Source organism: Siphateles boraxobius, unplaced genomic scaffold, assembly GCF_051911475.1.
Source record: "Siphateles boraxobius isolate OS27281-9 unplaced genomic scaffold, OSU_SipBor_1 68, whole genome shotgun sequence".
NCBI classification, from domain to species: domain Eukaryota; kingdom Metazoa; phylum Chordata; class Actinopteri; order Cypriniformes; family Leuciscidae; genus Siphateles; species Siphateles boraxobius.
In genome coordinates this window covers 3,956,989-3,979,666 of record NW_027509195.1, presented here as the reverse complement: position 1 = coordinate 3,979,666, position 22,678 = coordinate 3,956,989, and the positions used below count along the sequence as shown (strand labels likewise).

The 22,678-nt window shown below is 37.6% G+C and overlaps 2 protein-coding genes across 5 annotated transcripts in view; one reads left to right on the top strand and one right to left on the bottom strand.

Annotated features, from left to right (window-relative positions):
- The first annotated feature begins 857 nt into the window (after positions 1 to 857).
- Positions 858 to 7,925, top strand: adrm1 (ADRM1 26S proteasome ubiquitin receptor). Of its 2 annotated transcripts, none has more exons than XM_077214195.1 (10): positions 858 to 1,373; positions 1,804 to 2,018; positions 2,105 to 2,221; positions 3,228 to 3,351; positions 3,997 to 4,080; positions 4,212 to 4,284; positions 4,367 to 4,629; positions 5,940 to 6,097; positions 7,145 to 7,247; positions 7,352 to 7,925. In XM_077214195.1, the coding sequence occupies exons 2-10, from the start codon at positions 1,809 to 1,811 to the stop codon at positions 7,453 to 7,455; spliced, it is 1,236 nt and encodes a 411-aa protein (XP_077070310.1). In that variant the 5' UTR covers positions 858 to 1,373; positions 1,804 to 1,808; the 3' UTR covers positions 7,456 to 7,925. The 2 variants fall into 2 exon arrangements, with proteins under 2 accessions (XP_077070310.1, XP_077070309.1); XM_077214194.1 differs by having other exon boundaries at positions 1,248 to 1,373; positions 3,994 to 4,080.
- Positions 7,628 to 22,678, bottom strand: part of lama5 (laminin, alpha 5) — an 89,361-nt gene continuing 74,310 nt past the window's right edge. For 2 of the 3 annotated variants that reach the window (XM_077214193.1, XM_077214191.1), the window contains exons 56-80: positions 21,456 to 21,597; positions 21,103 to 21,202; positions 20,867 to 20,980; positions 19,967 to 20,152; positions 19,736 to 19,878; positions 18,736 to 18,915; positions 18,431 to 18,567; positions 18,161 to 18,314; positions 15,959 to 16,101; positions 15,711 to 15,873; positions 15,491 to 15,619; positions 15,255 to 15,397; positions 15,032 to 15,164; positions 14,049 to 14,192; positions 13,806 to 13,936; positions 13,559 to 13,723; positions 13,284 to 13,407; positions 12,712 to 12,860; positions 12,174 to 12,360; positions 11,940 to 12,086; positions 9,863 to 10,010; positions 9,648 to 9,778; positions 9,263 to 9,356; positions 8,380 to 8,499; positions 7,628 to 8,253 (exon numbers count right to left, since the gene is read on the bottom strand). In XM_077214193.1, the coding sequence (XP_077070308.1) occupies positions 8,105 to 8,253; positions 8,380 to 8,499; positions 9,263 to 9,356; positions 9,648 to 9,778; positions 9,863 to 10,010; positions 11,940 to 12,086; positions 12,174 to 12,360; positions 12,712 to 12,860; positions 13,284 to 13,407; positions 13,559 to 13,723; positions 13,806 to 13,936; positions 14,049 to 14,192; positions 15,032 to 15,164; positions 15,255 to 15,397; positions 15,491 to 15,619; positions 15,711 to 15,873; positions 15,959 to 16,101; positions 18,161 to 18,314; positions 18,431 to 18,567; positions 18,736 to 18,915; positions 19,736 to 19,878; positions 19,967 to 20,152; positions 20,867 to 20,980; positions 21,103 to 21,202; positions 21,456 to 21,597 (3,556 nt within the window). In that variant the 3' untranslated portion in view covers positions 7,628 to 8,104. The remainder of the gene's footprint in view (positions 8,254 to 8,379; positions 8,500 to 9,262; positions 9,357 to 9,647; positions 9,779 to 9,862; positions 10,011 to 11,939; positions 12,087 to 12,173; positions 12,361 to 12,711; positions 12,861 to 13,283; positions 13,408 to 13,558; positions 13,724 to 13,805; positions 13,937 to 14,048; positions 14,193 to 15,031; positions 15,165 to 15,254; positions 15,398 to 15,490; positions 15,620 to 15,710; positions 15,874 to 15,958; positions 16,102 to 18,160; positions 18,315 to 18,430; positions 18,568 to 18,735; positions 18,916 to 19,735; positions 19,879 to 19,966; positions 20,153 to 20,866; positions 20,981 to 21,102; positions 21,203 to 21,455; positions 21,598 to 22,678) is intronic. The other variant, XM_077214192.1, reaches the window with a different exon arrangement.

Below are 22,678 nucleotides of genomic sequence, written 5' to 3'. Positions count from 1 at the left end.
GCCACTAAATAAATAAATAAATAATAATAATTGCGAATTTTTTATCTCACAGTTCTGACTTTTTTTCTCACAATTGCGAGTTTACATCACGCAAATCTGACTTTATATCTCGCAATTCTGACGTTATAACACGCAATTGCGACTTTATTGCACGCAATTCTTTATTGCATTTAATTGTGAGATAAAAAGTCGCAATTACCTTTTTTATTTTTCATTCTGTGGCGGAAACAAGCTTCCATATAAATATATTTATCCCATAGCAGCTCAATGAGAATTGAGTAAAAAAAGAATTCAACAAATTTGCATAAAAATAATGGATTTATTTTTTAATTACTATAGGCTTATTAGTTGAATTAGGCCATAGTTGAAGAATAATGGTCTTATAATATTGGACTAAAGATCTTTGGTCTTATGCATGTCACTGGTGATTCATTGTGTAATTTTGCATCCATTTAATTCTGCTACACTCCGAGTTATTGATTTAAAGGATTGCATCAGTAACTGTTTTTCAAATATTTCCATTGTTATAGCAAATGCATGCTTGCGCAAATTAACTAACATCATTCAATCACACTTTTAACAAACCTGATTAAAATTAATAAAACATAATCTCCGTATTTGTTGCATTATCATTATTTTTCTGTAACTGACTACATGTGCTGAATTTTTTTTATAAATATTTGTGGTAAGCAGGACGAGGTTGACAATAATATTTTATAAAATAAGTGCAAAAAAAATATTTTAAAAATCATAAAGCTGTCATTTATGTGTATTCATAAAGTCAAAGGCTAATCTAATATTATGGCCTATAAGTTTAAATGTTAGATTAATAAATAGCCTACATTTTAAGACATCTTGCCATACCAAAAGTGGACATTTCTGTAGAATGACCCATTTAGTTTCGGTTATTTTAGTAGGCTAGGCCTAGGGTACTTCAATTTAAGGTAGGCTAAATGAAAAAGGTTGCCAACTGAAGTAAACAAGCCTAGCTGTTTATATAGCATATTTATCTTCTTTCAGCTAACGCTTATTTAATTTCGAGTAACGAAAAGGCTTTTATGGCTTATAGTTTTATTTAACGATAACCGTATTTTACTGCTTTATATTGAATTGATTATTCAGGCGAGTGAGTGTGAATAAAAAAGAGCCATCTGCTCTCAATGACACAGCATTTGCTGCATGCCAAGAATGACAAGTTATTCAGCCAATCAAATAGTGACTGACGTGTGCACGTGGCCAATAGCAACACACGGCTAGCAGGATACAGGAAGTCGCTTACCACTTTTCACTAGCCCATCTGCAACTCTTCCGCGAGTGTACCTCAAGACAGCTCTCTGCCGAAGGAATCTACGAAAGACTAAACTTATCCACCGGTATGATGCACTTGTATTACAATGCGCTATTAACTGCTCTGTAGCAGCGTGTTTCGTTTGTTTCACATCAGAAACAAAATGCACAGTCACTGGTGTTGAGACATGGTAGCTAATGCTAACTGAGTGTATAGTTTCAGAAGCCAAACAACGAAAAGATGGTTAGGTCTTGTGGTGCTACATTATATCTTAAGATGTTATATTGTTCAATTTATATTGATGTATATTTGTACAAATACTATCTATTTGCTGTTTTTTTAAAGCTAGCTAGAATGCTAATCAATCTTGCTGAGTAACTGCTCAAACCTTAAAGCTTCGTGTTGTTTATTAGCAACATGCTAAAGATGACCACCGATATCTTTAATAAAACCTTATTTATATGGATTCAGAACTAGTTTGAAATGGTGTTGGTTTTGTATTGTCTATCCGTCAGTGAGGATGTCTTCTGGAGCTCTGTTCCCCAGCCTGGTCTCTGGCTCCCGCAGCTCATCCAGTAAATATCTGGTGGAGTTCCGGGCTGGTAAAATGAGCCTGAAGGGCAGCACTGTGACCCCGGACAAACGCAAGGGTTCCGTGTACATCCAGCAGACAGACGACTCGCTCATCCACTTCTGCTGGAAGGACAGGACCTCTGGGAATGTGGAGGATGTGAGGACTGTTCACTGCTAGTGGTCAATATCCACTATAACAGTGGTGTTTTATATCGATATCAATGTTTTGGTTTTGTATTTCAGGATCTGATAATATTCCCGGATGATTGTGAGTTCAAGCGGGTCAGTCAGTGCACTACAGGACGCGTGTATGTGCTGAAGTTCAAGGCTGGCTCTAAAAGGCTGTTCTTTTGGATGCAGGTTAGGAGTGCTCATCTGTTATTTCGCCATGGCTGATGTATTGGCCGATGTTTTTATTAATCGCCATTGACTTAATTTGTTTTGTTTGGTTGGTGGTTTGGAAGCAGAAGTTGCAATATTCTTTTCTTTCATGTTGTGATGTATATCCTAGTGAAACGGTTCTCGAGCAAGAAAAGGTGTAGGGTAGGACATGAGAATTGATTTGCTGGTTGTGGTTTGCTATTGGTGGATCTCATGTGAGTGACAGGTTGTCCCGCCCTCACGCCAGTAAACGCATCATCAGAGAAGAGAAGAGTTGGCGGGAAGTTATTTTGATTAAAGATTATGAGGGCACTTGAATATAAAAAAATAATGATGTGCAAAGATGCATAATTTATAATAAATACTGCAATATTCCATAAAAGGAATTCTCCGTTTTGATTTCATGATAATCTATTAGAAAGTAAACAGTTAAAGAAAGTTTGCTTTTCTATTATTAGTAATAGGAAGGCAAACACTAAAATACTTTCTCATCTACCTTTAGCATTCAGCAAATAATTATTTATATCATCATTCAAAGGTTTTGTATCTAATAAACGTCTTAATTTCACAAACCTTCCAATCTTGGCGGCTCAAGCTGTGAATGAAGTGTGTATTTGTAGCCTGCATAGAACTGTTACTCTGTCTGTCTAAGTGTATATGATGCAGACTGGAGAGTTCAGCTGTCACTGGAGATTCATGATCGACAAACTTTAAATTCTTGATTTTAAATCCAGTCGGGTTCACTCGACTTCATGTCGTGTTCACTGCGCTGAATGTAAAATTACCGCTATATTTATTGTCTTTATTTGGGAAAAAAAAATGATTCCCAGCGTGCACAATCGTACCTTTTTACTGTTTTACGTCTTGTTTTTTTTGTGAACAATACCACAATGAAAATATAACTATCACAGAATGGAGGAGATTCGGATATCTGATCAGCTGTCGGTCACATGTGTTCTTGCTGTCCCATCTCTCTTGTGTGAAGGAGCCCAAAACAGACAAAGATGAGGAGCACTGTCGGAAAGTCAACGAGTACCTGAACAACCCCCCCATGCCAGGCGCTCTGGGCAGCGGAGGAGGTGGCGGACATGAACTCTCTGCGCTTGGTGGTGAGTGACAGAAGATGCAGAACACTCCTCTCACTTTGACTTTGGGCTTGTCCCAATACTTGGCCACTTGAGAGTACGCGTACGTGAATCAGGAATGCAAACTTGTCGCTGTTTTGAATCCACAATGGGTAATTTGAGTGATTCTTGTAGATTTGATTAGTTTTTGAAAATGGTGCTTTCAGACTTGATTTTTCTTTCTATTTCAACATTTAAAAATAGTTACAAAAAAACTTGAAAAACAAAAAAAAACAATTTTTACATCTGTGATGAGTTTCCTTCTTTGTAAACTGCATAAGACTGGTGGTTCCCAATCCTGGTCCTGGAGAACCCCCAACATTGCACATGTTTGACGTCCCTCTTATCTAACGCTGATTAGAGTTTTGTCTTGGAGTTTTTAGTAACAAACTGACGAGTTGAATCAAGTGTGTTTTGATTAAGGAGATCTAAAATGTGCAGTACTCCAGGACCAGGGTCTTTTGAAGTGCAAAGTATTGAAGATTAAAATGTGTAAATAAAGCTTTGTGAATATGTTGTGCTAAAAGTTAAATGCACACTTGTAGCACCTGTGTAGGTACTGGGACAGGCTTTGTCAACAAGAGTACTAAGGGAATTTCCCTTTTTTTAAATATCCTTTTCTTTAAGGAGAAGGTGGCTTGCAAAGCCTCCTGGGAAATATGAGCCACAATCAACTCATGCAGCTGATTGGACCAACAGGACTGGGTGGACTTGGTAAGTGTGTTTTTAATAAAAAAACTTTTAAAGCAAGATATTCCATGTTATTGATTGTAAATAGCATTATGACTGGGCCGTATTGCAGACCGCTCAGAATTCGGGGTCAGTATGGTGTTTTTTTCTCTAAGGTGCTCTGGCTGGTCCAGGTCTGGCCAGTTTGTTGGGCAGTGGAGGTCCTGCTACCAGCAGCTCAACCTCGAGGTACGTCTGGTGATTTCTCAATGCTTCTATCATTTGCTGCCGAGTGTTCTCGCATCTATTGGCTTCTATCCCTCATCCACAGCTCCCGCAGCCAATCGGCAGCAGCCACTCCCTCCTCCGGATCCACCGCACGCCTCAGCTCCACCCAGGCACCCACCACACCCGTAACCCCTGCCGCCACCTCCACCGGCTCGCCCACGGTGACCCCCACCACCCCTGCAGCCCAGACCCCCTCCATACCTGCAGCAGGACCCCCGTCCAGCACACAGCCCATCCAGCTGAGTGACCTGCAGAGCATCCTGGCCACCATGAACGTTCCCGCCATGGCCACAGAGGGACCGGGAGGTGAGAGACTGACAACTGATGTTCCATTTGATGTGATCTTCGCTAGGGGTGGCACGGTTCACAAAACCCACGGTTCGGTTCGTGTCACGGTTTTAGGGTCACGGTTTTCGGTTCTGTACGGTTCTTGTTTTTATTTTTTATTTTAATCTTTAACAATCCAGAAATGTACTTCAGCATATGATATAGGCTATAGCTTAATTATCCACAATTCAGGATACAGTATTAAAAAAAAATCTATATCATGTAATCATGCACAAACTGAATTTGACTTGACTTTAAGCACATTATTGAGACCATCTCTGAGGAAAGCTAGGTGACATTTTGATACAGCAAGAGAGAAGACATTGATGAAATGCTTTTGTTTATTTGGCAAAAAAGGAGAATGTGTATTGCTATCTCTACAGGGACTTATGTGCATTTTTAGCACACAAAGATTAAAATTAACTTGCATTTATCAAACTGTCAACGTCAGTGTAGCTCTTACAAAATGTTTATCTTTTAAAAGACAAAGAGAGAACTCTTAAAGCACTATCTTTTAAATAAGTCAAAATATGTTTCACATAATTGCCTATAATGAGGCTATAACAATAGCAAAGGCATAACCATAAAGTGAAACATAAGTTCAACCTCAACACATAAACAGTATCAACAATGCCTCTATTCCCTGAGAGTGAGGATACATTTTTTTCACTTGAAATTAAAGTGCAGTATTTGGAAACATATGTCTGGAGTTCTTATCTAAACTTGGTGTCACTGTTAATTTAAATATCATAGGTAACATGAAATCCAAAATGTTCCCACACACCGGACTTATACGACGCTGGCGCATCCTCCAACTCCGGTTAGCCTTCCTTATATCTCCCACTTGCCATTTCTATACGTGACGAGACCTTCAGCACTCCATACTCCACTTTTACTGTAGGCTTGTTTGACTTGAACCGGCGCTGCAGAGACAGATCGGTTTATGACATCAAAGTACCGCGAGAGCGATTGAAAAGCATACGGAGCCGTTGCTCTCGCGGTACTTTGATGTTATTCATCGATCGGTCTGTGCAGCGCCGGTTCAAGTCGAACAAGCCTCATATGTATGTCCATTGTCCACACATCTCTTATTTCGCGCGAAAAGTAAAAACACTGTCTGAGGTCAAGGGCACAAGGTTACATTGCGCATGCGTCGACCGTGCGACACACACACACACACGCACCGAGACAAGCGAACGGTTCGGATATTTTTTCCATGTACCGTGCCACCCCTAATCTTCGCCTACTTTCACTTTTCTCTAACATCTTGCCCGTCGCTCCCTCTGTAGTGGACCTGGCAAGTGTGTTGACCCCTGATGTCATGGCTCCTATTCTGGCGAACCCTGAAGTGCAGCAGAGACTGCTTCCGTACCTGCCGTCAGGAGAATTCCTCCCACAGAGTACAGACGAGATCCAGAACACACTGACCTCTCCTCAGTTCCAGCAGGTCAGTCGTGCACACAAAGCATTGATTAGAGATGCAGATATATATATACATGTTCATTTTTAATGTTCTCGTTATCCGCCCGATAAATAATGGTTTATTTCCTTCATCTGAGACACTTCAGATGCGTATGTTTGCCATGATGGTTTTGAATTGCTTGAAATATGATTGGAATCACTTTGAAAAAGGAAAATACAGTTCAGTGCAACATGTGCTGCACAAGTCAGTCATAATGACTATATAAAATTATAATAAGAACATCAATATAATTGTGTGCTTTCGTAATCAGGCTCTCAGAAATGATATAATAACTTGGATTTAGATAAAGCTAATATATCGGTTATCAGCTTTCAAATATAAAGAATTATTGGTATCTGCCAAAACGTTTATACCAGTGCATCCCTAATATTGAGGATAACCGTGGTATTAAAAACCTGAAAAGTATTCAGTGTTGCTCCAAAACCAACATTTGTTTAATTATTAGTTTCCATTTAGCCCAAACATTTATTTAATCAACACTTTTTAATGATATTATTGTTTCTACTCCCATTCATTGTTGAAATATTCATACACATTAAGACATTGGCTATAATTATAACTTGTTTTCATGAGAGATTTATTCAAACATACACATAATAATGAAGACTTCACTAATAGGTTAATTAAAATAAAAATAATTAATGATGTAGTACATTTAGCAAAATCCTCCCCTCTAGCTATGGTAATTGATTTGTTTTTTTCTGAGGTAAACATTACATGACATTGTTTGCAAGCGGTTTTATTGGCGTCTTTCTATGGTTGAAATATTACATGAGTAAATACACATTTCAGTAAGTTGTACCGTTTTATTCTTTCTGATGTTTATTTAATGCTATGACTAGTAGCTTTTCAATGTATCTTGCTGTGATGTAAACACCCGTGTGTGTGTGTGTGTGTGTGTGTGTGTGTGTGTGTGTGTGTGTGTGTGTGTGTGTGTGTGTGTGTGTGTGTGTGTGTGTGTGTGTGTGTGTGTGTGTGTGTGTGTGTGTGTGTGTGTGTGTGTGTGCGCAGGCGATGAGTATGTTCAGTAGTGCTCTGGCCTCCGGTCAGCTCGGCCCTCTCATGAACCAGTTTGGTCTGCCCTCTGAAGCAGTGGACGCAGCTAATAAAGGAGGCGAGTTGTGTAACGCTCTTGAATCAACACAATTTGATTTCAAAATAGATTGAAAAATATATTAAAATACTCCAAGTACTCATTTTCTTTGTCCTGATGATTAGATGTGGAGGCGTTTGCCAAGGCCATGGAGGGCAGTGATGCCAAGACTGATGATGGTGATTCCAAAGACAAGAAAGATGACGACGAGGACATGAGCTTGGATTAGAACAAGCTTCTGAACACAATCGTCTCTCTGGAGTGTTAGTCTCATGCTAGTCCGACATGTTTGCCTGTAATCATTCATTGATTCAAGTGTGTTTTGTATGTCCAAAGCTACACTATTAAACAATTGAGTATGTAGTGCCAGTTTGTGTAAAGTTAATCAAAGTGACAAGAAATGTAAAGGAAACGTTTATTGCCAATAAAAATAGTTACTTCAGGGAATTGACAAAATATCAAAAGTGACAAAATATTTCTTGAGTTTTCAACTCCAGTGATTTAAGATGATAATACACAATGAATCCCTACGGCACATGAGTCTGCTTGGGAACATCCACAGTAAATCGCCCTCCCTCCAGTGTTTTTATACATCTAAATATTCCCATTAAACCCATTTAATGGTGTTTGGTCAGGATTGTATCAGTGACATGTACTAATTAAACCTGGAACAAAATAAATCCAGTGCCTTTCCTCTGGTCCTGGCATTGATCAGTGGTTTCTTGGCACTTACAGTGCTTTTTCATAAAACTACATATACGGGTGTCATGAAAGTAACCATAAATATCCGTTTAAATGAAAGGCTAAGCAAACCCACCACCTGTTGATTTGATAGTGTCAGTGTATGTGGAGTATTTAGGGGTTAATGCAGTTGTGGTCTATAAGGCAGGGCAGCCCTGAGTCCCCACAGATCCAGACACAGACGAGGGTTTTGACAGCATGGCAGTCCTGTGGTTCAGTACGGCTTTCCTCACACACCCATGGAAAGAGAGGACGGTCGATGGGAGACCTGGTACAGCTATGGTATCTGCACACGAGAGGACAAAAGGCTTAATTACATTGAGCATCTTACCTCATTATATCAATGCAAGATTCTTGATTTGAAAACGGCATGTTCTCTGATAGGAATTGTAAAAGCGTTCAGGTGTCATACCCGGTACGCCCCCCAGATAGACAGTCTCTTTGCCCCCGTTCGATCTGCTCTGTTTGGGACCCACTCCATGTTCACTTGCCGAATCCACGTGTAGCTGGATGACATTGCTCTTCTTCACAACTAAAACCACAAATATTAAAGTGTGAAATTATATGGCAAACAGATTAGAATAGATACTCTTGTAGTATCTATATATGTTAACCCTTGTATTCTACTTGGATAGGGTTTTGAAGCAATGAAGAGATAAAAACAAAAGAAAGTCAGTGGTGAACAATAATGGTTGCTGTACTTGAGTACATTTTTCAAGTAGCAGTACTTTTAGTATTTTTATTTTTGGGAAACTTTTCCTTTTCTTTTACTTCACTTGATTCCAGAGCATAATTGTGTAATTTTGACTCCACTACATTCCATAAAAACATGGTCACTAATTAAATTGTATTGGGGTATCTGTACTTTTACTCAAATACTTGATTTGTGTACTTCATCCACCACTGGAAAAAAATTATATATAATCTTAATTTCCATTTCAAAATGCCTTCAATCTTCAAATAAATTGAATACAAACTTCAGAACATTTGATTTCATAAATGTTTCAGAAAATAAAAACAGTACTGATTTATGCCTAACATGTTTGTAAGTATTCTCATTTTCAGTTATATACAATACAGTTTGTTTCTACCACCACTGACTAACATATAGCCAGGTAAAATGCTTCTACATAAGCATACACCCATTTTTACATCTAGATAAGCATATACCCAATTGTACAAAATTTATGTCTAAAAGCATAATTTTTGACCCGAACATAACAGATGTCTATTTTATTTAAAACGCACCACAAGTGTTAAATGCAGTATGATTGTTTTTCAAGGGTATGACTCACTTGTAACAGTGTGCCAACCTCCATCACAGAGTGACTCCTCTGGTGTGAGACTGACTGAAAACTCTCCACTGCCACTGTTCATCAACACAGTCACCTGCACAGAACAAACACACACTTCAAACTGGAGTATGGACCTGTCCCAATGACCATCAGACCAACCCTAAATGATTTGTGGATATTCTCTGACCTCTCATTACAATAGCTGCGTTTACATGGACACCTTATGTTTAAAAAGAACTCCGAACATAGTGTGTACATGAATTTCCCTATGTTGACACATACTAACCGTCATGCTGCCATCGCTTCTGTTCTTTGTTTTAAAAACCAGACTTAATATTTATCTATCTAGGTTGTGTGTTTGTGTTTAAGTGCATGGCTGTGTCACCTGGCCCTGGTTCAGATAGAGACTCAGCTGTTGAGTTTTCTTGGCTCCAGCGTGCAGCAGGAGCCCGGAGTCTGAAACCACACGGACCTCCAGCTGGACCTCGAGGTCCCGACCCAACGTCAGCGATTCGTCTAACATGCAGAGATGGAGAGAATGAAATCTGAAGTGTGTTTGACTGACGGATCAGGTGGAGCGATGTGAAGTGAGAGGCTCACCGAGGGTCAGATATCCGCCCTGACTGGAGAAGTGAACCCCGGGCTGGAGGGGCTGCTGGTAGCAGGGTGTCACTCCCACACTGTGAGAGGGGCTCTGTGGCGGCACCTCGTTCAGTTTCAGATCCCGCACACAGCCAACGAAACCAGCCTGACAGAGAAATAGAAAGAAAGAAAGGTCAACATCACAAAAGCATTTTGGAAACAATTTGCTCTCAGAACAATATATTCAGATAAACCTGAAGAGTGCAGCGGCGCTGGTTCTAGAAATATGTTTTCCATTCATTTCTCCCATAGGGTTTGCTTAAAAGTTTTTGTTAAACCATTATTAGCCATGAACCAAGGCTGCTACGAGGTGAATCATAACATTACAAACTTTGATTTGAAGCAAAAAACTATTTGAAAATCTGACACAAATATAAAAGGTACAAGTCTGTGTACTTAACAGCTTTAGTGAGGGAAAGAACTACAATTCCATGAAGCACTGCAAACACCAAAATGGAATTAAAAATGATGGAGAAATATAAAACTGCTCATTAAAAAAAATTATGATTATATATCTAAAAACAATATATTTTAGGTTTATTGCAAAAAATGCATGCATACGCATGTATTCAAATATGTAAATATTTTGAGAGTGTTTTTGATTATATCATAAATATGCATATTTATTCAAATATTTAAGTACCGACTCAGTTACGTCATTTGAGTCATACTTTATGGGAGTGGGCGGGGCTTAAGAGAGATCTTTTGGCACACTTTGCTTGTTCCGACTCTCTGATTGGTGGAATTTTCTATACAGCATCATGGGTAATGTAGTTTTTCCATCACAAATTCTGCTGTTAAACAGGATTATTTTAAAACTGGGCTGAGTGGCTTCAATAGCAGCAAAAAAATAGACTAACAACCTTGTTGCTCACAGTAAGACAGTCTTTAAAGGTTTATAAGTTATCGTTAAAAATCAATTTCTGTATGGAGAAAATGAATGGAATTTTTACTAGATCTTTACTAGATTTTTAACGATAACTTAAAATCAATTCTATAGATTTCAATTCTATAGAGGCACTCTATTGAGCTGCCCACCAAAACAGCTTTTTAGGCTATCATGGGTGGCAGCATTAAAAATATTCTTGAGGGATAATGCAATCCTTAAACGCTTAGAAATGAGCTCAGTGAAAAAACAGGACGGAGACCTGTTAATAATGATTTATAATAACAAAATAATACAATATTAAAACAATAGAATAATCCAAATAAAACAAATATATTCATGTTTTTACATTCTTATCTAAATAAAATATTACTATTATAAAAAAAAAAAAGATTTAATATAAAATAAAATGAAAATATGTGGACGGAGAGTTGTATTTCAATTAAAATAAAAAATAGTTCAATCTAATTAAAAATAAACTTTCTTTTCCAACATTTGTGTGTGCAACTTTGTTGAAATCAATTTCGAGTCTTGATTGCTTTGCAATATTTGTGACCCGTTGAGTTTCCGCCCATGTCGAGTGTTTCAGTCACTTCCATGACAGAAGATGTTGACTGGATGCACGTTTCCATTACAGATTTGCGCAAAACTTTCGCGTTTTTTTCCAAATTTAGACCAAAAACTATTGTGAAATGACGGCGTTTCCATTAACAGATGTTATGCGATTAATACTTAATTTTTTCCTCTCGCGAAAAGTCAATCCAAAAATCATGGCAACGGACGTTGGTAGGTTTATGTATATCCCTGCCACTGCACTGGCCATTATAATTAATCAAAGGAGATGTATATGTGTTATCCAATCATTAATGACAATGTCTGTCCAAACATACCGCGTCATCTACGTCAGTTGACCTGTAAATGCGCAAAAACTGTTTCCGAAATATTTATTTTTCGAATTGCCTGAAAAACCACCTCATGCGAGCGTAAAACTTTTTTGCGATAAATGGGAGTTTTTGCGAATTTGACTTATTTCCATTGGGCGTATTTTCGCAATTTCAATTTGCGCAATTTAAAGGGTAATGGAAACGCGGCTTATGTAGGCAGCAGTGGCTCTGAAGAGAGCTACAGTGTCTGTAATACAGTGTTTACCTCAGCTGCGCTGTGGTCTGAGGGAAGTCCACCGATGAAGAGAGGAGCACCAAACTGACTCTTCCCTCCACCCGTCACCCTCTTGTTCTGGGTGTCGATGCCGTCAGCTGTCAGAAAGGCCCTTTCACCCTCCACTTTCACAAACACCTGCATGAGTGCATTGTAAAAAAAAAATTGAGATTTGGAAAAAAATCATGAATTTATGTCTAAAAACATGCACATCAACATACGAACCGTGTGCCACATGCCGTCGTTATATTTCTTTCTGCTGCGTATAGTAGTCTTCCTCCGTCCACCATTGACCTGCAGCGTCAGATGGCCATCAGACACAGAGAGCATCATGGTTCTCTGGCCCTTCTCTCCTGTGTGGAAAACCAGTCCACTCGAAGAGTTCACTTGCACACCCAGAGAGATGTGTGGCCTGCAAAAGTTTACAATGCATTATATATTACCTTAGATTTTTGATCGATATTAGTTACTTTTTTGGTCAGTATTAGTTATATTTTACTGATTTTTAATAGTGCATGCTCATTTCCCCATTTCTTTACATTTGGATTACATTTGCGGTCATCTAATACTCACTTAAAGTGAATAATTAAAATCAGTAATAATTTAGTAATATCAAAACTTCTGACTTTATTTTGAGTGTGTTTTAATTACAAAACATACAAAACAGTACATAACTTTAATATCAGCCATTTAGCCATCAGTCATAACAAGGACTTATCTACTACACATGGTTTAAACTAAAGCAGTTTTTTGAAACACTCACGCCTTGCTAAACGCTTGAGGCAGTGAATCAAATCTCAGGTGGCTGTGGGAGGAGCCACTGAAATGATGGGCGTCCTCCTCCTGGACCGACATCTCACCCTGACAGGACTTGAGCAACAATCGAGTCCTCGAACTTCCTTGAGGCTTGTTCTGTATTTTCACAAACAGACACACATTTCATATGCTCTTTTGAAATAATTTGATTATTTAATATTAATCATATAACAAAATAATACAATCAAGAAATAAATAATATTAACAAAAATTAACTCTTCCTTCTGCATTAATATATATATATATATATATATATATATATATATATATATATAAACATTTTCTTATTAAAATAGTGATTATTTCATTATTTAACATTAATGAAAACAATAATATTTATAAAAAAAACTATGCGTTCTTATTAAAATAACGATTCATACAATGTCAAACACAATATAATATTCCAGATAATAAAATATTTATGTGTTCTTATTGAAATAATATGATTATTTTATATATATATATATATATATATATATATATAAAATAAAATAAAATATTCTTCAGTTAAAACAGTACCTTTGGATTCTTTTGTCGTGGTGAATCCAGTATCTCCAGTGGGACTGAAGCGGCGGGGCAAACAAAGGTGTATTTGTGTCCCTCTTGAGCTGATTTCAGATCTACGACCTTGGTTTCATCAATTCTAAGAACACAATGCAGAAATGAAAACAGCAGATCTAACTGTAACTTTTCATGCAGCCTATACATTCATACAGGTATAAGATTTAAGTGGATGATTAATTTAGCATGATTCCCCAATGCTCACTCTCTGCATCACACACACACACACACACCTCTTCATGAAGAAGTTACTGAGGCAGCCGGTGAGGTTGGTGAGGCCGTTTGACGGAGGTGTGCCGCCCACATAGGTAATGTCAGACTGCAGCGCCGCCCTGCTGGTGTCCACACTGACAGCTTTTCCTCCACTCTCAAGGACATCATCTATATAAATGCGCAACCTAATCAAAGACAGAAATAGTCTTAAACCTGTACACAAACACAATGTAATAATAGATCTATAACAAACATACAGTGGCGTACCCATTTGTGTTGCGGTAAAATGCAACATAGTGACTGTTGTCGTCGTTGTATGTCTTCTGAGACTTGACTCCTACGTTGCCAGCACTTACTACTACATGGCCGCTGTCTAAGACCACCTGACACACATCACTCTGAAGGGACACACACAAACATTATATTTTTGTATATGTTTTAAATGTGTTTTTAATGTTTTAAAAAAACATTGTTTTATGTACTTCAAATATGACTCCGTGTAATTTGTACCTGGCCTTGATGGTAAAACATGAGTCCATTTTGCTGATCTGTTCTGAAGCCGATGCCAGCATAGAAGTTGTCTGTAGAATCCAGTACATTCTCCATCTTTAAGCCTAGGTAACCTTCACCAGTGAAATGAGCCTCACGAGTAAACTAAAAACAACAACACAAACACACATAAACACACGCAGATCTTAACTTGGTACAGTAGAGGTCACATGCAGCGGAAACAGTAGGGTTGGGAATCATAACATCTTAACAGATTCTGGTTCTAATTCTGATTCTGCTGAGCGATTTTAGCTTGTTTTTATTATTATTTTATTCTTACTTATAATGTACTGTACATGATGTATGTTATGATGTTATGATGAACTATATGCCTTTCTCCACTGGCACTGACATTCTAAGTTGTTTAAAGTGTTCAGTGTAAGGATACTGAATGGCAGCTGTCTGATTCTGAGTTGGCGAACGGGAACATGGTTTGTTTGTGTAACATTAACAACACATTATTAGCTGATTGATAACATAGTCAAGCAAAAGGCGAAACATATTAATTACCGTTATGTGTCCGACATTGTAAAGAGCGATACAAATGTGCAGCATTTACTACAGTAACTTGAGTAAAGTTAACCCAATGGTTCTCAATCTGAGCTGGTGTGAGTGAGTGGAGGCGGGGCTGATTTGCATATTCATAGAACAACGTATACTAAATGAAGCAAGGGTGTAGAGTTACATTCAAGCTATATTACGACATAAATATGTCATTTTGGTGATCAAAGGTGAGACTTTAGAATTTAGAAAGACTTTAAGAATTTACCATAGCAGCATTCGTTACTTCATATCCCAGATTTTGGAGGCCTCATTTTTCACAAATAACTGAGTGAATACAAGTATGTTCCCTCATTGCAGAAGAAAGCAGATATTCCAACACTATGAGCAGAACTGAACGTGGATTCCCAACCCTAAAGAGGCATGTATGATGAGGCTCTCACCAGCAGGTCTTCTGGACAGCCATAGCTGATCCCTACACTCTTCATGGTCTTAATTTGAACAAAGCTTCTCAAGGCCTTTATGGTCCTAAGGCAGCCCTTTATGGAGCCACGCTTATGAAACACGCTCTTTAAACTGCAATGATATGAACAGATAGTTAATTACACAGCCTATGCCAAAATGGATCTAAATATAACTTATCAATGGAAATATTTGCGTGGTCACCTCTCGGGCATCTGGTCCTCTGGCACTCCACCCAGGAAGTATCTTCCTGTGAAGTTGAGCTCTTTACTGGAAAGCGAGTAGACCTTCTGACGATCTAGCCTCACTAGCATTTCCCTTTTAGAAAGTTGAAAGATGACATCCAACTGAAAACAAAAAACACAGAAAACACTGAAATGAATAAAACAATCTTGACATCTGGCAGGAATAGACAGGAATACATAGAGGGTTCCACTCACAAATTTGGCCTGAGCATTGCCGATTTTTAGTTTTGACTGTTGTGGGTCGGTAAGCTCGTTCAACGTTCCCTCAACGTTATAGAAGACCTTCAGAAGGCCGCCATGCACAGCCACAGTCACGTACTTATCCTGAGAAGGGACAATCGACGGAGAAAAATGACATTAACTCATGATAAAGTGTCTAAAATTCACGAATCATACAAAACACAAGAAGTCTCACGTCTCTTTGGAACGACAGCAGAATGCCGTTTTGCGAGATGAGTTTGACATTCTGCTCAAACACACGGTCGTCCTTCAGAGTTTCGAACAGAACCTCAACATAGCCTGATCCATCAAAATACACTCCATCAACTGTCCATTCAGGCGTATTGGATGGCCTCTTCCTGTTTTAACACATGAAGTGATTTTACAAGGAATGCACTCTCACAAAGAGTTTATCCTTCAATAAACAAATAAAACCCCTCTGACCGTGAACAAGGGATGTCAGTGTTGGTGTTCATGTGGAAGGTTTTCTCAAAGTTATAGAGGCTGATTAGTTCTTCGTTTAGACTTAGCAACTCCAGGCAGCCCATGAAGAAGTTTGAAGATGTTATGTTCAGATCCACAGGAGGCTGTGAGTGTTTGAGAGAGACAAACATTGAGATTGTGAGATTTTACAGATACAGTCATTCTTGCTAGACATATTATTATATTGACAAATTCTATATTTTCTCTGGTTAAATACAAAATGAAACACTAAAATCACTCATCTTAAATGCTACAAGTGAATTTAGGCATCTTAATAATATAATGTACAGTATGAAAAAACAGATATTCATTTTTAGATTTGCTAAAGATTTAACAGTGTTATTGAGTTTTTTTTTTTACTCTATTACTGCCAGCTAATTTTTCCTGTAAGCTATTTTTCCTCGCCACTGTAACCTTTGGCTTGCTTAAGTTAATATTCAGTAATATTATTCGTTTGACTGCACTGACACTATATAGATGAGAACAAAATACGCTGGATGACGACACTATTGTCTCCTGTAGAGATGCTTTACAGCTGAATTATACAATATTAAGACGGTTATTTTCCTGTTTATTATAGCAATTTTTGTAACTGCTCTGTATTGTATAAAGAGCTATATAATAAATGTGACTTGACATTCAATTATAAAGTATTTTTAAAGATGAACTTTAAGTGAGTGTTAGATGATGCATATGTAATCTCAATTTAAAAACAGGGCAAATTATTAAATATCCAATATTGACCGAAAACAATAAATTATAATTTCTATAACATCAGCCGATAAATGTTATAGTACCAATATACCATTGCTACCATTCAAACGTTTGGGGTCGGTAAGATTTTATAATGCTTTTGAAAGAAGTCTCTAATGCTCACCAAGGCTGCATTTATTTGATCAAACGTAAAACTCTCAAATATTATTACATTTTCAAAAAACTGTTTTCTAATAGAATATAATTTAAAAAGTACTTTATTTCTGTGATCAAAGCTGAATTTTCAGCATCATTACTTGAGTGTCACATGATCCTTCAGAAATCATTCCATTATGCTGATTTGATGCTCAAGAAACATTTCTTATGTCAGGATTCTATGATAAATAGAAAGTTCAAAAGAACAGCATTCATTTGTTTTCAAATCGTTTGTAACATTATAGTTCAACTTTTTTGTCAGACTCAGGGTCCATTAGAAAACCATACAACATTACAGACACCCAACACCTCCTTAAAACCCACAATTACCAATTATAAAAGACAGTTATACCAGTGCTTCCACAAAGGTGACTGGTATCGCACAACACTTTTACTCGGATTTGTCAGTAGATTAATATGCCATTCTGAGATCCATCCAGTTGACCAATAAATTTGTACATCAGATTTCTCAATAGAGCCTGGAAAGTGTTGACTCTTGCCTTACAGAACAAGTCACTTACACTACACCACCTAGTTTTTTTTAAGCAATATCCGCATACAGTCATTATAGGCCATCTGAAGCTTATGTATGGTTGTCTTTTTAAACGTGGTCCACAATGGGGCAGTGTAGAGTGGAGTGCAGTAGGCTTGAAAGAGCCTCATCTTAACATGGTCTGAACACATAGAATTTTCTTGCTAACATGTTAGCTTGAGCATAAAGCATACGACACTGCCTATACATGTCATCATCATCAGACAATTGATCTGTGAGGAAGTGCCCCAGGTATTTTGTTTTATTACAAATACTTAGCAATTTACCTGACAGATAAAAAACTGGAAAGTTGAGGTCTTTATCCCCTTTTGTTCTGCATATCATGACAACACTCTTTTTAGCATTATACTGCACATCATATTTGAGCCCATAATCGGAACATATATTCAACAACTGTTGAAATCCAGCACTGCTAGGAGAAACAATAGCCTTTACTAAACAATAAATGTCTTTACTATCAATTTTGATCAAATTAATGAATCCTTGCTGAATAAAAATATTAAATGACTAAAACAAATACTTTTGAACGGTAGCATATATAGTGCATCATTTATAGGTTATCATTTATAACCTTTATAGAATTATTGCTAGAGAGTTCTAGGTGGTTACTGTGGTGTTTGCTTATTGGCTCAAGACAAAAGTGCCCAATCGCGAGTCTCTATTCTATTCCGCTCCATGGATAAGTGTTCAGCATTACTCACATTGAAATTGCTGGGATAACCTCCGACATAAAACACGGTCTCCTCAGCTGGCAGGTTGAGCAGGCCATTTTCTCCTCCTGCCTCCATGATTTGTTTAACTATTTTTGTGCCTTCTGAATCTGTGGACATTGCCATCTGACCATACTGTACAGTCCTGAACACACACAATACACAAATACAGTGTAAAGGAAATACAGCTAGAAAATAATATCAATGAAAGTCTAAGCCCAACAGATGTGTGTCGGTAATGATGGTGTGTGTGTTTCCCACCTCTCCAGGATGAGTTTGTTGAAGTATTCACTATTCACGCCCTCAGTCATTAGCACCTGTGCTGTATCTCCTCCCACATTAAAGTACCAGCGCAGCTTTGTTCCTTCCAGCATCATTGCCATATAGTCCTTACTTGACTACAACACATATACAGCACAGAAGCATGTGTTTATATTCAATTATACATGTGTGACATAAAAAAGCTTTAAAATAATAATTGAATAATACATGCAAAATATCAAAAAGCTCAATTTGCATAACATACAAAGGTACAAATCAATGTTAGGCTGAGGAAGTTGGCTTACGTCGTTGTTTCCAAGGTAGAAGACAAACTGTGGTTTGGTTTCGGTTTGCCGTCGTCCACGTGTGGCACGTGGTAGCTTGATGTACATTTGTAGTGATGAATAAGCTGCCAGGTCAGCCACGTTACTGGGCCTCCTCACTTGTACTCCTGACTTACCATTAAAAAGCATTGACACGGTCACCTGAAGGAAGGACAGTCCAGTCATTGTCTGTAGCAACACTTTATGGAATACTGAGAATACTTTACTATCTTCCTGTAGAGGTGCACAATTAATCATTAAAAGATCGGGATCTCGATTCAAACACCCACACAATCTTATTCCGAAACAGCAATTCGTCTCTGACTATTAAACCTTTGACAAGAACGATCACAGCGAACATTCAGATCTGTGTTGGCGCTGCTGCTGATCCAGAGAGAGTAGTTGTCATGTAGGTATGAAACGGCTTTACAAACAGTGTTTTCAACCTCACAGTATCGATATTTCTGTGTTACAGCAATTCAAATTATCACAGAAGTACTGGGATAAAAGTTTATAGTTCAGATATAAACACTGATGTCTACAGTAGTGATTGAAATAGAGTAAATCACCAAGTAAATTGACACACAAATAAAGATCGATTGCATCGTTACACCAGTAGGTGGCGACAAGTGACTGTTAAATGTATCTGCCTTTGAATCATTCAAGAGATTCATTCAAAAACACTGATTCATCCAGTAATGAAACAAGTGAAGTCTTTACAAGTTAGTCACTGAATCAGTCATTAAAACAATTTTTTAAATTCAGTTCGCCCCTCTGCAAATTTTCAAATTCAATTTAATAAAACATTTTTAAATAAACTGCAGCAATTAGCATTTTCACAGAAACTCTAGCGACGTTATTTTGTTCAGTTTTCCAATCAGAATCGAGGGAGAATTGTGATCTCGGTTTTAAACAATTGGGATTCTCAATTTATCTAGAATCCTAGAGCTCTTAAAAAATGACTTTTTTTGAAGAGCTGTACCTTGTTGGCGGCGTTGCGAGCCTTCTCAATGAGCTGGCGGATCCTCTGGATGCTGTCGGAGATGTTGGACGGCTGAAATGAGGTGTTCTGCAGACGATCCAACTTCTTCATCAGCTGAGGAAGAGTGTCGCTCAGTGCCACCACTGCAGGAACATGGAAATACATTGGACTCTATGTGAAAGGCAGGTCAAGGTCACACATGCTCACTCACGAACTCTCACTATCACACACCTGACTTATTGGCGTCACTGAGGGCTTTGTTGATATCATCGCTGGTGGCGTTGGAGTCTCCGTACTGCTTCTGCCATTCCTCCAGCTGCTTCTGAATTGGAGCCAGCGCATTGCTAACATTAGCCACCGTGTTGTTAGCCTGTTCCACTGCACTCTTAGCTGCTGTGATGTCGTTGGCTATGTCTTCTGAAACATTTCAAACACATTTCAACAACATTGTTTAGGTCATGGTTTTGATTTAATAAAGCTAAACTTCTCTCGACAGACTCAAATATATACACTAGCATTCAAAAGTGTGGGGTCAATAAGACTTTTTAAGAAATAATACTTTTATTCAGCAAGGAGGCATTAAATTGATCAAAAGTGACATTGATAATTACATTAATATTTGTTTTTAGTACTTTAGACATTATTAATGTTATAAAAGATTTCAAATAAATGCAGTTCTTTTGAACTTTCTATTAATCCAAGAATCCTGAAAAAAATGTTTCACATTTCCACTAAAATATTAAGTAGCATAACTTTTTTTAACATTGCTAATAATCATAAATGTTTGTTGAGCAGCAAATCATCATATTAGAATGATTTCTGAAGGATCATGTGACACTGAAGACTGCAGTAATGATGCTGAAAAATCAGCTTTGACATCACATCAATAAATTACATTTTAAAATATATTCAAATAGAAAACAGATATTTAAAACTAATAATATTTCACAATATCACCATTTTAACTGTATTTTTGATCAAGTAAATGCACTCTTGGTGAGAATAAGAGACTTCTTCCAAAAACATGAAAACATTTTACCAACCCTAGCATTTTGAATGGTAGTCTATTTATAGCTTGTTATTAGTAAGGTCACAATAGACCTTGGAAGACTAAGGACTTTGACCTCTCACCTCGGCTGACATTAAGGTTATTCTGAATGTTCTTTAGGTCTTGCAGCATCTTTTCTTTCTTCTTTTCAGCATCTTGCAAACCTTTCTGTATGGAGTCCACACGTGGCTTTAAACCTGACAAATATATAGTATAGGCCAACATTAGACAGAGGTTCACAACAACAAAGATGTATCTTAATAGAAGTGGGCAAAGTGGCTGTTAGACCCAGATCCAGAGTAGAGTTTGCTGTTCTTACTTTGACTGCTGTTTTTCAGTTCCTCTGCTGCCTTCACAAGTTCAGTACTCTTATTATTGAGTGCAGTAGCTTCCAGAGACAGGTCTTTGTCCTTTATGTTCTAGATCATATAAAAAACAATACAATCTAAATGCATGTGACTTACAAAGGAACTAAAGTTGAATAAACTGTAAGTGTATGTATACATGTTTAAAGAGTAATTAAAATGGATTAATAAAGGTGCAGTGATGTGCATGGACACATGTGTGTGTGTGTGTGTGTGTGTGTGTGTGTGTGTGTGTGTGTGTGTGTGTGTGTGTGTGTGTGTGTGTGTGTGTGTGTGTGTGTGTGTGTGTGTGTGTGGTTGACTGTACCTTCAGAGCCTCAGTTGAAGCTTGTTTGGCTTTCTTAGCAGCAGTCTCAGATTCCAGTATACTGTTTATAATGTTAGTGTACGCGCGAGATGCGTTCAGGGCACGCTGTATGAAACCGTCTTGATTGGAGCTGGATATCAGACTGCACAACAACAAACACATGACCACAGGGCAATATTACATATTAAAACACATTCAACGTATTCAAAGAGGTACCATCAGAGAATACAAGTACCGGTATGTGCACAATATATGGCGATGCCGAAATTGACTAATACCAAAGACTTTAGATATACTTTAGAAGACGGTGCACTCATATTACTATGAATGAGAGAAAGTGCAACGTACAATATGGCACAATGAATGCTTTATTATGGCAATTTTGTTATTGACTAGCAGGATGCTGAATTTTTAGTCAATGCACTGCATAATTTTATTTCATTTTATCCTTTAACACATTTTTTTCCTTTTTATTTATTTTTATCAATCATGGCCATGTATGTATATGTTACTTAAATTATTTTTAAACTGTCTTTACTTTTGTTTTCTGTTTTTAAGTTACGCACTTTTAAATTATCAATGTGTATGAAATGTGTTCTATGAGTAAACTTGCTTTGTGTAAAATGTATAAAATAATTACATAAAATATTGTGTAAAATAATTGTTCACTTCAGCATTTTTGTGGATGTTTCCTTTGCTACTATTAAATAATGTAAACAGGGATTACATTGGCCATCAGACTGCTATCAAGATACTAGCTCCAGAATCGTCCATTAAGAGGCCATTTACACGATACTGTTTTCAACTAAAAACTGAAAACTTTTTATGCGTTTTGGCCATTGATTTACACGACCTTGGCATTTTGGGGGCCTGAAAATGCAAACTTGAAAACTTTTCAATGGTTTCAAAGTGCACGTTTTTGAAAATGATGCCATTATTGTCTGAAAATGAAAAAGTCAATTTGTGAAACCGGTGACATTATGCGTATATTACGTGTTCAGTCTATTGGCGCGTAGTGTTTCTTTACCAAGCGACATCGCCAACTACTGCCCTGGCAGCAGAATAGCCTGGCCTGTTTTTAGTCATTTTTCACAGATCCGTGTGAACGGGGATCGTTTTGACAATGTTGTCATCAGTACACAAAAAATGCAAAGGAAAAACTTTTCCATTTTAGTACATCGTTGTCATTTTAACGTGCCCCAAAAACCCCATATAAGTTGACA

Bases quoted from the DNA above. Each gene is read 5' to 3' on its own strand.
- adrm1 (XM_077214194.1), top strand. From the start codon at position 1,809: ATGTCTTCTGGAGCTCTGTTCCCCAGCCTGGTCTCTGGCTCCCGCAGC. The intron at 4,081-4,211 runs GTAAGTGTGTTT...TTTTTCTCTAAG, and splicing joins AACAGGACTGGGTGGACTTG to GTGCTCTGGCTGGTCCAGGT. The intron at 4,285-4,366 runs GTACGTCTGGTG...CCTCATCCACAG, and splicing joins ACCAGCAGCTCAACCTCGAG to CTCCCGCAGCCAATCGGCAG.